Below are 13,902 nucleotides of genomic sequence, written 5' to 3'. Positions count from 1 at the left end.
GGATATACTACTTTCAATCGACCAGACTCTGCTAATGTCTGAACCCCCAGAGTCTGCTTGCTAATATATTTATTTTGTCCTCTGCTCTCACTACTCACGAGTGCTCTAAATCCAAGAGGAATTGAACAGTGATCTTTGCTACAAACCTCCCCACCTTTCTGTGATTTACAAAAGTTATTATAATGCTTTTTTGCTGGCCTCCTAAATGAGATGCATTTTAATTGAATTTCATTTTGGAAGATTGACATCTTCCACCCCTCCATCACTTTAGCTGAACTATGCTTCCAGGGTGCATGAGTGGACTGAGGTGGTTTTTTTTTTTGGGGGGGGGAGAGGAGGACAGGTCCAGAAAGCCACCCATTGTGTAGAAAATTAGCATGCAGTAGCTGTCTTTCCGATTCTTTTTTCCACTTATCCCCTCATCTTCCTTGAGCTTTGCTCTGAAGTGTCCTCCTTAATTTCTTTCCCAGATCGCCACAATTGTCATTGCTAGGCAAATAGTCCAAGAAAGATTTTTGGCAGTCCTAGCAGACCCTTGCTTAAATATAAGCCAGCAGTGTGCAGCAGCTGCCCCAAAAGGCAACACAGTCATAGGCTGTATCAACAGCGGGACAGCATCAAGATCATGAGAACCGGTAGTACCACACTTTATACTTATACTAGTGAGGCTGCACTTGGAATACTGCATCCAGTTTAGGTCCCCACAATACAAACAAGATGCTGAAGCCCTAGAAAGAGTGCAGAAGAGAGCAACAAAGATGAGAAGGGATCTGGAAACTAACTTGTACAGTGAATGGCTAAGAGAACTAGGTATGTTTACCCTAACAAAGAGATGGCTTGAATGTGACATGATAGCTGTCTTCCAACACTTGAAGAGCTGTCACAGGGAAGAGGGGGTCGATTTATTCTTCAAAGCTTCTGAGGTCAGGAGAAGAAGCACTGGGTGGAATTTTGTCAGAGGACGATCCAACCTGGAACTAAGGAGAAATTTCCTGACAGTGAGAACAACTAATCAATACGAACAGCTTGCCTCCCAGAGTGATGGGTGCTCTATTGCCAAAGGTTTTCAATAAAATATTGGGCAACCATTTGTTTAGACCTGAAAAACAAAGACAAAAACCACAGGAACATTTAGGATCTTGTCCCATTGTACTGTCGTCCCTTCCATTCTTGAGTGAGCAGGAACCAGATCAGATGAATTTTGTTGCCTCTATTACCATCCCTACCTGCCTCTTCCCTTGACTGACAAAACCTAATAGATTGAAAACTTGTAGGTTTGCCCTTGGTGGATGTCAGAATAAGGAAGGCGGGAATAACCACTTCAGCACCCATTATTGCTAAGGATAACTTAAGCCTCCCTTATAAAGCCTTAGTACAGCCGCACCTGGAATACCTGCATCCAGTTTTGGTCACCCCATTACAAAAAAGATGTTGAGTCTTTGGAAAAAGTGCAAAGAAGAGCAACTAAGATGATTAAAGGCCTGGAGACTAAAACATATGAAGAACGGTTGCAGGATTTGGGTATGGCCAGTCTAGAGAAAAGAAGGGCTAGGGGGGACATGACAGCAGTATTCCAGTATTTTTGAGAGGTTGCCACAAAGAGGAGGGAGTCAATTTATTTTCCAAACTACCAGAAGGCAAGACAAGAAACAATGGATGGCAACTAATCAAGGAGAGAAGCAACCTGGAATCAAGAAGAAACTTCCTAACAGTGAGGACAATTAACCAGTGGAACAGCTTGCCTTTAGATGTTGTGGGTGCTTCATCCCTTGAAATTTTTAACAGACTGGACAGCCATTTTTCTGAAATGGTATTGGGTCTCCTCCTTGAGCAGGGGGCTGCACTAGAAGACCTTGAAGGTCCCTTCCAGCTCTATTTTGATTGATTGATTGACTTATGGATCAAGAAGATAAGGCAGCATCCCAGGGCCAGGGCAGAGATGTTGCCAGCGTTGTGTTAATAGCAAGTGGGGAAAAAACTCAATGCTTGTCCTCCCTACTGTTATCACAGCTCAGTGGTGGCTGGATGATCCTATAAGACACAATAAATCACAAGTGAGGAAAGGGCCCACGTTATTTAATCTTGCAGAACAGGTGGTTGTCTTGGTGATTTGCAATAGATTGACGAGGATTCCTGACTCAGGTGTTTAGCAATGCCACAACAAAATAACACCCATGATGTTACTGAAGTGGGGAAAGGTTGGGCTATTGTAACCTGCTATTTGGAAGGCACTCCACATGATTGGGCTCAGAATTCTTTTAATATTGCATCAGGTTTTCAGTGGATGGATCACAGTGCTTCAGTAATCAAGCAGGGAAGCAAACAAACAAAGCCAAAGTGAGTGATCTCAGAAATGTGACGCTTACCCTGGCTGTTGTAGGACAGGTTACAGAGGCAGGCTGAACGATTACACAGTTCACATTCACAGATATTTTAATAAACTAGGTCAACTTCCTGCTGCAGTCCTCTGCGTACCTAGGGGGACAAAGTCCTATTAAACAAAATGGGGCTGGTTTCTAATTAGACACAAATCAGTTTGTAGCCTGGCAGGCTGAAAGGATAGCGTGATGTGCACAATGTATATACATGAACACATTAAGCAAAAACAAATTTATTTGGGACGGGCGGGCGGGGCAGAGAGCTATTCAGTTACCATAATCTGACATTCCATTAGGACCATTTTAAGACTTCAGGAGGCCTTGAGGTCAAAGCAGTCATTTGAGCACTCTTCCCTTACCCCGCTTTCTTCTTCCTATAACCTTATGTATTTTGCTCCCTTGCTGTTCATCCATTAGAGTCAGGGGTTCAAAAATTGGCAAACTGGAAACATTGAAATACCACTTAGCATTATATTAGCTGATTGGCTTTAATGTATTAAAGGAAAAACAAAGATCCATCTGAGCATTTCAGACAATGAATTCTACTTAATGTGAACTTCTGTGTGGGAGATCTGGGGTTATTATTTCATTTCTCCCTTTGAAAAGACCCTGTATACTATCATAATGGAAGGCAGAATTGTATCGTCTATTTGTAAATAACTTTTAAAAAAATTGCCAAGGGAATTAACACGGATAAAAAAGTAATAGATCCTACATTTAACTCAAAAAGATGTTCTGTTGGGTTTAATGAGGTTATTCCCAATCCTAATTAAAGAAATAACTGAGTTCCTATGCTTCTAAAGGTTAATCGTAATTTATACTCCTAGCAGAATAAGCTTTGTGGGAAATCTCAATGTATTTGGAGGCCAAACTTGTTCCTTGGGTTTAATTCTAATATCAGCTAGACATTGTCTTATTTTAGGAATTGGGGACTAAGTTATTACAATTTTCCCTTTTGCAGGATGGGAACTCGGACGCCTTTGTCACAATCCTCCAATGTAGATCTATCGTGAATGATGTCTCAGTTCAGTACAGTGAATTCCTAGTTTGTGTGGTTGAGAATAGCTACTCTCAGGTATGTCCATTTGATATTGATGGAATGAAACAGCACTTATGCATCGTTAGCTGATTTGGGGGGGACTATCCCAAAATCCCAGGAATGTAGGCAAAGCTGGGAAGATGAAAAGCATCTTGGAAGAAGGCAAAACAAACCATTCTATACTGACATCTACTATGTCGGGGTAGGCAACCTTGGCTCTTTTATGACTTGTGGACTTCAACTCCCAGAATTCCTGAGCTAGCATGGCTGGCTCAGGAATTTTGGGAGTTGAAGTCCACAAGTCATAAAAGAGCCAAGGTTACCTACCCCTGTACTATGTCAATAGAACTACATGGACATGTGCATGTAAGCTGCCAGGAGTCAAACTAGATTTGTACTTATGAATAAACATGCTTAGAATTACACTTTAAGGGGAAAAGGTATCACTGGGTCATCTCTGTTGAGCCAGAGAATAACACAATAGAGACTTCAACCAGGCTGGAATAAAATTTATAAGCAATTTCCTTTCATGGGAGATACAGCCTTCCATCCAAGATACAAATCTCTTCCATCTCCTCAAGCTCCTCCATTTTATTCTCTGTAAGCCATATTAGTCTCTGATTTCTGAGAATAACCACACAATGCAAAGTGGAAGAGACAGTCAACTGATTGTATAATCCGATGAATGTAGATTTTGCATTCATGACACAGATAGAGGAAACAGAGAATTGATTTGATTTGATGCAAGTTTACACATGTCTTTTGGGACCAGGGTATATATTTCATTTAATTAATCTTGTTTTCCATCCAATCCTTTTGGAAAGAAGTGCCCTGTAAATTTCATATAGCTAGTATGAGAAGTAGCCATTAACAAAATAGGATATGCCACAAAATCTTGCGGCATATATTCCTCCTATCCATCTAAAGAGATTCAGATAAGGTTCAGGCTCAATAGCTATTCCTACCTTTATGCTACTATGAAAAATTCTTTCTTTATTTAGTTCTATTATCTTTACTCAATGACCTACAGTATTTCCTGGCTTTTGAAAAAAAAAACTTTTGCATACAGTCTGCCTCCTTCTTGTCTCTGTGTATTTTAATTCTTATAAATAATCCATGATTGCATTTTCTTTCAATTACATTAGTGAATTCATTATGTGAATGGAATTAATAGATTCACCCTTCATGAATTTCCTGAGTTTCCTTTAAACTCCATCAGAGGTAATGGTCATCACTCTCACATATGGAAGTAAATCCTGTATGTGAATTATGTGTCATGTAAAGAAGCACATTGATTTGCCTGTCCTGAGCCTATAACTATTAAGTTTGTTTCTTCTATGCATAATTTTATGAATGTTTGTTTGGTTTTCTAATCATATTTGTTCTAAACTAAAAAGCACTGCCTGCATTTCTTCACAGGAACTTTCTCCATCCATCCTGATCATTTTGGATTCCTCTTTTTGCACCTTGTCAAAGATTAGACTGGGGGAAAAAAACCATCCAAAAAACTTCTGTGTTATGATTAAGCAACTTAAGCAGTCTATACCAGAATTTAATTCAACCTTATCTTTAACAAAATACAGTTTATGCTCTGTATTAATACACAAGTGCTTTAAATAGCATTATCAACAATAGAATAGAATTTGCTCTCATGTATGATGGTCACAACTTGTCATAAAGCCTACCTTTAGAGCTCTTTGTAACTATTATTCGCAGTTTACCAGCACAAACCAGGGTTGAATAGTGTTATGATTAATTGTTCTTCCACCATGCCATTCCTTGAAGAAATTCGGAAATGTTGGTTTCATAGCAGTCTTTTGATAACCAGACTGAAAGATAGTGACACCTATGGACACCCACTGAAATTCTTCCTAGATTCTTTGCAGTCATCAGTTATAGTTTAGAAGTGCTGTAAACCTTTCATAAGTGACTGAGAGCTTTTATGTGCAAGTATTTGCAACTCCTATTTTTTATGTTTTCCCTTTAAAATACATTAAAAAGGAAGGGAAGATGATCATCCATGTATTTTAAATTTGAATAAGTAACACACGGGTCCTTTCTGCTTATGATGTATCTGTGTAATTTGGACTGGAATAGGCTTCTGCTAGTTCAAGAAATAATTTGAGAAAAGGCCCCCAGAACTGCTTTGTCATTTCCATTGTTCCTCTTTGTCATAAAGAACATGTAAACTCTTATAAGTATATAAATGTCTGTGGCACAAGTTCACTGTACTTGTGCCACAGGACATGCAGGCAACCAACTTTCAACCAGTCTGAATACTTGCTGTATTAAAAAGGTTAGCAAGGAAAGTATCCACATATATGTAATTCTTTTGCCCCAAGTGGTTCTTACAAACAATCTGTATATTTTCATATTGCCAAATCCTCCTTTCCATCCATTGCATTTCATTGTCATACTTGTAAACAATGCTTGTGCATTCAAATCAAAGCAGAGTGGGATTCTGACTTAATCTAAGGCCTACATTTCCTATCAGATGATACCCATAGAGCCGCCCCCTTGTTAGCTGAAATCAGGTCATAGGAACTTAACATGGCTTTTAAAAAGCAAACCCAAAGGCTTCTCTTGAGCTTTAAGTGGCATTTCCAGGGATCACTGTCCCAAAGAATAATGGATGGGACCACATCAAAAATTAAATATGTTTCAAAATATTTTACATATAAATGTAATTAAAATGAATCAACTTTGATTTTTAAAAAGGATTTCTGGTCATGCTTTTGATCATTTTCCCTTTTTATCATTTTAGAAGTCACAAATTAATATCAACTTTTGGATACCTCCAGGGATTGCACCCAAGGCTTTCAAGGGCTACCTAGGGATCTTAGGTTTCAGACTGTGAACAATGAGATTATCTGACCTCTGGTTGATCAAAGGAACCATAACCACACCAGCCTGTAGGTGTGGACTGCCTTCTTTTTGTTGGTTGCCATTATCTCTGAGCTCAAGGATCTACATAGTATTCCCTCTCTCAAATTCCTCTTCCACTCTGCTCTCTAAGTATTAAAATATTTCCTCAATTAAATATATTTCCTATGTATTCCAAATCGTTATCCCTTGTAATGCAATAAACCAAGATCACCTTTGGCTCACTATAATGAGAATCTTCGGTTTCACTAGGCCTTTTTCTCTCTGAGCTTCCCCTCCCCTCCATGATTTAGGCCACCACTCCACCACTGCATGTAGCATACTGGCTGGGAGTTGAAACCTCTCCAATCTGGAAGGCCCCACCCCCACATTGGGAGAAATTCCTTAACACTTCTCATGGAAGAAGGCCAAATGAAGGGATAAGATGCCCTCTTCCAGCTCTCCTCTCTCTCTCTCTCTCTCTCCCTCCCTCCCCCCATTGCACTCAGAAAAAAGCTGGTTGTAAGTAGGTTGTTTCTGCTTCTCTAAACCAACTGGTCAACTAAAGCTAATGCAGTAATTTATATCTGATAAAAGTTGAGCAGCTTCTGGATTTGGATACACACTCCTTTGCCATCCTTAAGTCGCTCCTGATGCACCAAAACCATCTATGGCTGTGTTAGCATCCCATGTCAAACCTGATCTAGCGAAGTGGCTAACTTTTGATGATTATTCCTTTTCTTAAATGGCTTAATGTGTTGGGGGAATTGAGGCCAGGAGACTAACCACCACACCTTTTAAAGGCAAAAGAAGAAGCCACTTAAGATGAGCCACCAAGTTCACCATGCCGTGTGAACACAGCATGGGTGTTTGCAGAAGGGCTGAGATTGATGGGGTCAGGGCTTTTTTTCCTCATAGAACACTCAGAACGGAGTTCCGGCACCTTTTTTGGATGGAACCTTATAGGGTAGGCAAGGCGGGTTGTATAACATGTGTGAGTTCCGGCACCTTTTTCTTTTACAAAAAAAAGCACTGGATGGGGTCATTCAGATCAAGAAGCTCTTAGGCACTTTTACTTTCATGGGGCATCTCCCTGCCTCCCTATCATCCACCTGGCTTGGGGTTGCCCTGAAGCTTCAGGAGGACAACCTGCCCTTCCACCCCAAATCTGAGGACCTGCACACCAGAAAGACTTGCCCACTTCGGATCCCTGGAAGGCCAAAGCCCCGAATTCCTTCGGTGGTCTTCCCCGCCCCCCCCCCCCGCACCTCCAGAAGAGAGGCGGACGGGAAAGCCTTCCCCACCTGAACCTGAGGCCGGGGAAACGAGCCACCCTCCCCGCCTAGAGAAAAAAAAACACAAGAGAGGCGCACACGGCCCAGGCCGCTCCGCGCGGCATTGGAGCTATGCGAGGCACGCGGAGGGCGCGCTACTCCGGCTAACAAAGGCTCCGGCCTGGAGCGAGGCCTCGCGATCCAATGTCACGGCCGAGCCCGGGGAGCCCGCTGGGCGAGTCAGGAAAGGCCCCTGCTCTCTTTTCCCAGGGGGATCAGCTAAATATAGGCCCTCGGCTTGGCTCTGGGCCCAACCCCCGGACCGTTGGCCGCGGGTTGTAAAAAAACGATTAGCGAGACACAACTGCGAAGCGCCGCGGGACTTTAATGGCGGCGGGGGTGCGGTCCTTCCCCCCCCCACCCCGCTCGGCCTCGCCTGCGTGTCTCGTATTAAGGAGATTCGGTAATTCGGGAGCGGAGCTGGCGTGGGGGGCGGGTTTGTGTCCGCGTAGGGACCTGCTGGACCAGCGACTGACACCGAATCCCCCGCTCGTTCGGGAGGCCACCTGGCCTGCCTCGGCGTGTCAAATGATTAGCAGGTCCTTATTTATAAAGTTCAAGCTGTTTTCCTCCCGCCCCCCAAAGTCAACGGGCGGCTTACTTTATTTTCGTCCGCATATCCGCGGGTATAAATGTTTACTTAGGGTGGAATAATATTTATGGTTTCTCTAGAAAACAAATCGGGCCCCGGGCAAGGCTTGTCCTCCGGCCCTTGTCCGGCAGGCTTCCCTCCCGCCAGCCGATTGCTTAACGGGAGAGGGTATATTCTGCAGCCGAGCGGCGGAAAGGCGCCTTCCTCCCTTCCCTTCTTTCCCTAAGGCACATGCTTCACATTTTGGGACGAATAAAGGGTTATTTTATTCCCGCGGCTTCCTCAAAAAAAAAAAAAAGGGGGGGAGGAGGAGGAAATGATCCTCCCTTCTTTGATCTTATCTCCCTTTTATTTTACAGAAAGGAAACATAGCCCTCTTCTAAATTAGTGACGATATCCATGGGCTCTAACGGTGCGGCGACGCCGAGCCCTGATTTCCCAGGCCGATCCCGATTTAAAAGATGCCACGGGTCTTTGCCTGCAAGACTAATACATAACATCAACGAAGAAGTTCCCTATATTAGGCCCAGAATGCTTAATTAGGTTAAAGTCATTTTGTACATCAAAGCATTTGTTCACCAAGATTCAATTAGGAATATGCAGTTAGGTTCTCTCCTAATTTTGTGGAGTGGCAGGCTGTCAACAGTGGCATATCAGTTAATAACTGAGCGAGCATTGGTATCAAATTCTGAGTCTTGTGACTTTGCAGGTCAAAAGAAATGAATTACAAGCTTTCTTGAACTTCATTCTAGAGACTAAAGTTAGATACTGTTGCATCAGAAGAAAAACGTATTTAATTTAAAGATAAACAGAATCCTAACACCTTCTGAATTGCTTTGAAGGGAGGGGGGAAATGCAGTTAATATAAAAACCCTGGTGGAGAATTCAAGTTTTTAACTTATTAAATTTAATTAAAACAGAAATGAGATTTGTCTTCCTGATTCTGTATTAATTCAAAATTCCTTCCTTCCTTCCTTCCTTCCTTCCTTCCTTCCTTCCTTCCTTCGAATTGTTTTTACCACCAGATCTGACAAATTGCCCCAGTCATATTTCTTTATTATGGAAGTTACCAATTCTATCTTAATATTTATATAATATCCAAATAATTCACCTATAATTATGATCCAGTCTGTAGCAATTTTATATCGTTTTTTTTAGAGATGTGTCAGTAGATATATCTAGATTTAGATATAGAGTAATGGAAAAGGTCAAGGATGATCTTTGGGAAGTATCTTCTTGGTCTTTAAGGTGTTAAAATTTTCAGTCTGTTGTATTTTTAACAGAATAATTGTATCCCATATATAGGTTCTATTGATTTTTTTTTTGTTTCCATCTAGCTGAATGAGTACAGAATTTTCCCAATGGAGCAAAAACGTTTTTTGTAGTAATTGGAAAGCAAACACCCAAAGTGCCATTTTAAAAATTTATTTACAAAGCTGTGTACAACACGAAGGAATAACATTTAGAATACATATATATTCATTCATATATAAACAGACTTTTATAATAGAATAACAGGGGTATTTCTCCCCCTTTTTTTCTGCTCAGTTCTTTCATAATTAAAATGACTTCCCTTATCGTTGGCTGCAAATTTGCATTTATTTCAAAGAAAATCATCGGAGAAAAAAAAATAATAAGAACCTTCAACAAAAGTGAAAGTTCGGGACTCCTAAGCTTGAGCGTTCTCGACTTTCCGTTTTCCTTTTTTTCTCTGAATTTTTTTTTCTTCGCTTTTGAAATTTTTATTTTTGCCAAATATGGACCATTTAAAAAAAACAAAAAAAAAACCGCAAAGGAAAGTCCGCCGTCGCCTCTCGCCCTCCCCACTAGAAATTATTGAAGAAATAGGTCGCGGCGGGTTGCGTGGTCAGCTTTACCTGCGGCATCAGAACCCTTCTTTCCAGCCTATTTCGGGGCTCCGAAGCCTCCGGTTTTACCCCGCGAAGGCCACGGACTAAGGCAGAGATGGGGCAACTGGAGCCGATCGAGTCCGCAGAGGGCCGTGGCGAGAAAGGAGTCTACTCTCTGGCGAAGCGGGGAGGCGGCCACGAACCCCCTCGAAGACTTCTCCGCAGACTCGGCGCAAAAGGCGGAGGAAGGAGAGAGAGAGAGGAAAGGAGGGAAAGAAGGGAGGGAGGGAGAGCGGGTCCCGCGCTCGCCCGCCGGCCGAGCTACTGCGCCGGCCACTTGGCCTGGACCGCGCCGGCCGAAGCGGCGGGCTGCAGGAACTGTCCGGAGAGAAGGTTTGTAGGCACGCTGAGGATGGGCGCGATGGCCGCCGTGCTCCTGGCCAGCGAGAGCGGCTGGTGGGCCAGCAAGCCCGACTGCGCGGTGACGGGCGGGCGGAGGAACGTCTGGGCGCTGACGGCCGAAGAGGAGCTGGCGGCCGGCCCGCCGCCTCCGCCGCCGCCGCCGCCGCCGCCGCCCGCCCCGATGATATTCTCGATGCTGAAGGAAGGCCGGCCGCTGGGTTCGGCTTTGACCCCGCCGGCCGCGGCGCCGGCCGCGCCGAGCCCGCTGAGCTGCAGCTGCAGGCTGGGACTGAGCTGGGCGTTGAAGGCTTTCCGGCTCAGCTCGCCCGAGGGCAGGAGCGGCACGGCGGGCGGCAGCATGGGGCCGACGGGGGGGATGTAGGGGTACTGCAGGGCGGCCGGGTGCGGGTAGGCGCCGTGGGGCAGGCCGTAGGCGCGGCCGTAGGGGCCCGAGGAGGAGGCGGCGGCCGCGGCGGCGGCGGCGGCCAGGCTGTAGGCGCCGAAGCTGTGCATCATGAGCGCCGTCTGCTCGCGGAGCTGCTCCTGCTGGTGCCGCTTGAAGCGCTTGCGGCGCCGCAGGAAGGAGCCGTTGTCGAACATGTCCTCGGACTGCGGGTCCAGCGTCCAGTAGTTGCCTTTGCCCGGGTTGCCCGGCTCGCGGGGGATCTTGACGAAGCAGTCGTTGAGCGAGAGGTTGTGGCGGATGGAGTTCTGCCAGGCCGGGAACTTCTCCCGGTAGTAAGGGAAGCGGTTGCTGATGAACTCGCAGATGCCGCTCAGCGTCAGCTTCTTCTGCGGGCTCTGCAGGATGGCCATGGTGATCAGCGCGATGTACGAGTAGGGCGGCTTCACCAGGCTGCTCTTGGGCTTGCCGCCGCTGGAGGCAGCAGCCGCAGCGCTCGCCGCCGCCGCCGTCGCCGCGGACGGCGCCGAGCCCTCCTCGCCTCCCTTCTCCTCGACGGGGCTCCCGCCGCCGCCGCCGTTGCTGCTGCTGGCCGAGCTCATCTCCGCCGCCTCTTTGGCCATCAGCAGCTCGGCCGCCTCGTCCAAGGCCAGCGTGGCGGGCAGCCTACCCAAGCCGCCGCCGGCGGGGCTGCCGCCGGCCTCCAGGTCACTGCCGCCGCCGCCGCCGCTGTCCCGCTCCTCCATGCAGTCGTCCCCCTCGCCCACCACGTCGATGTCCACATCTTCCGCCGTCAGTACCGTCTGGCCGGACATGTCGCTGGCGCTCAGGTTGCCCGACAGAGTCATCCCAGCTCAGGAAAGGGAAAGCGGGAGGAGGGCGGGTGGGTGTCAATTAATTGCAGCGGCAACAATCGGGAAGAGCCGGAAGGAGAGAGTTGGGAGAGGAGAAGGGACGAGAAGTGCCCCTGTCGGGAGGGGACGGGAAGGAAGGAAGGAAGGAAGGAAGGAAGGAAGGAAGGAAGGAAGGAAGGAAGGAAGGAAGGAAGGAAGGAAGGAAGGAAGGAAGACGGGGGCTCCTGAGGACACTTGGACGCCAATCCGGCCCCTTTTCCAACAGGTAGCGGCGTCAGCAGCCAGAGAGCGAAGGCCGCCCCCCACAGCCTTCCTCTTCTTTTTCCTACTCCTCCTCCTCCTCCTCCGCTACCTGCCGGCCACGGGGGCCTCCTCCTCACCCAGCTGTCGGCATCCGAGAGCAGACCGCAACCCTTCCTTGCCCACCTTGGCGGCGACTGCGCGGATAGGCGGCCGGCGATCTGCGGGCCAAGCCTTGGACGCGGCTCGAGTGCGACGCCGGCAAGCGGGGCGGCCACTCGGGGCTTTCCTTTCAGCAGCCTCTCCCGGCCACCAGACAAGCAGCGGCAGCAGCGACGACGGGGCGGCAGGGAGCAGGCAGAGGCCGAAGGGGCGGCGGCGGCGGCGGCAACAAAACCGGGCGAGCGATTCGAGCTTCTGTACCGTTTTTTGCTCCTGGTCTGGAGCCCTTCACGGTTCCTCCGGCCCAGGAGGACTCCCGGCTTCCAGACGCCTCTCGGGTGTCGTGGCGCTGGACGGTGCTTTTCTCCAGCCGAAGCGATTGGCGACCGGCGATCCTCTCCCGGCTCATCGGAATGGTTCTGCCCGCCACCACCGAGCTTATTGCTGCAGGTTAGCTGTCTTCGGCTGCGGGATCTCCATCTCTCCTCCGCCTTCGCTCCAAACCTCCCTCTTTCTCTTTGCCTTTACTCCTCTCTCTGCCCCCACCTCGCTGTTTTCAAATCCCACAAACACCCCCTCCGTCTTCTCTGTTTAGGTCCCCCCCCCTCTTTTTTTTCCTGTCCCGAAAGGGAGGATGGGCGGAGGGAGAAAGGTTCGGTTTGGCAGCCCAGCGAGCAGGAGAGGGCGGGGAAATCCACGGGCGCTATAAGGAACTCGGTTGCCACTTAGAAAGTGCCTTTTTTAAAAAAAAAAAGGCTGCCTGATAGATTACTTTCCAGTTAAAGATATACTAGGGGGCGGGGCCACGTGATGGCTTGACGTCAGGGCCCCCCCTGGCAGGCCAAGCCCGGCTCAAGTTGTTTCAGGGGATTGTCAACAAAGAGACAACGGTGGCTTCTTTCCCCTTGATCACCGCCAAGTGATCAGTTCAGCTCCCTTTAGGGAAAACTTTGCCTAAACAGGCCTCATGGCAGGTCTCCCCGGCATGGCCCCTTAAAAACAAACATCTGCCCAGGTCGCCGAGTTTATTCTAATAGGAATGGATGGAGCATCAAAACAAATCAAAACAAAACAACCATGCTGGAATTCGATGAATGCACGCACACACACAAACACACGAGAGAGAGAGAGAGAGAGAGAGAGAGAGAGAGAGAGAGAGAGAGAGAGAGAGAGAGAGAGAGAGAGAGAGAGAGAGACTATGTAATCTTTTCAGAACTGGGTGTTCCCCCCCCCCCCGCATCTGGGAAAATAATATTTTTAAAAGGAGAGAATGGAAAAGGAGAGAATGGATTAGGAATTAAATGATAGAGCGTCTTAAATGCAATTATTATATTGCCTTGGTGTTTTTTTTTAAATAATAATAATCCGTTTTTAGGATTTGAACATCTCTATCCCCCTCAACTTCAGAGAAAATGTTTTTTTTTTCTCCTTTTCCTCTCTTTACCTATATTTGGTAGCATCCAGCATCCGCTGGGAAACGAAGAAGGAAAAGATGCCTATCTGTTCATCTTTTAGGTCAATTGGGGGTCGCAATAAGACCAAAAGACATAAAATAACCACGCCTCCCTCCCCCCCAAAAAAAATGGGAAGAGAAAGAAAAATAAGCGAAAGAAGATAGTGTGTGTGTATGCATTTCGGCTGTAGCTTTATTATTATTGGTGGTATCACGCAGAGGTGTTAACGACGTAATAATAGCTCATTAACATATTAAAAAGTAGGAAATGGGGAAGGGGGAATGTGTGTGCATGGAAATATTTTTTTAATTCACCTCCCTGCAAGGTAAACC

The 13,902-nt window shown here is 46.7% G+C and overlaps 1 protein-coding gene across 1 annotated transcript; it reads right to left on the bottom strand.

Annotated features, from left to right (window-relative positions):
- Positions 1-9,773: 9,773 nt before the first annotated feature.
- Positions 9,774-11,708, bottom strand: FOXD3 (forkhead box D3; the record flags this gene model as incomplete). Its single annotated transcript, XM_083357375.1, has 1 exon — positions 9,774-11,708. One exon carries the CDS (start codon positions 11,706-11,708, stop codon positions 10,377-10,379), a length of 1,332 nt encoding a protein of 443 aa, XP_083213501.1. The 3' UTR covers positions 9,774-10,376.
- Between the last annotated feature and the right edge of the window lie 2,194 nt (positions 11,709-13,902).

This window comes from Vipera ursinii (genome assembly GCF_947247035.1).
Source record: "Vipera ursinii genome assembly, chromosome: 3".
NCBI classification, from domain to species: domain Eukaryota; kingdom Metazoa; phylum Chordata; class Lepidosauria; order Squamata; family Viperidae; genus Vipera; species Vipera ursinii.
Note: the sequence above shows the minus strand (reverse complement) of the source record. Positions and strands in the feature narration are given on the sequence as shown.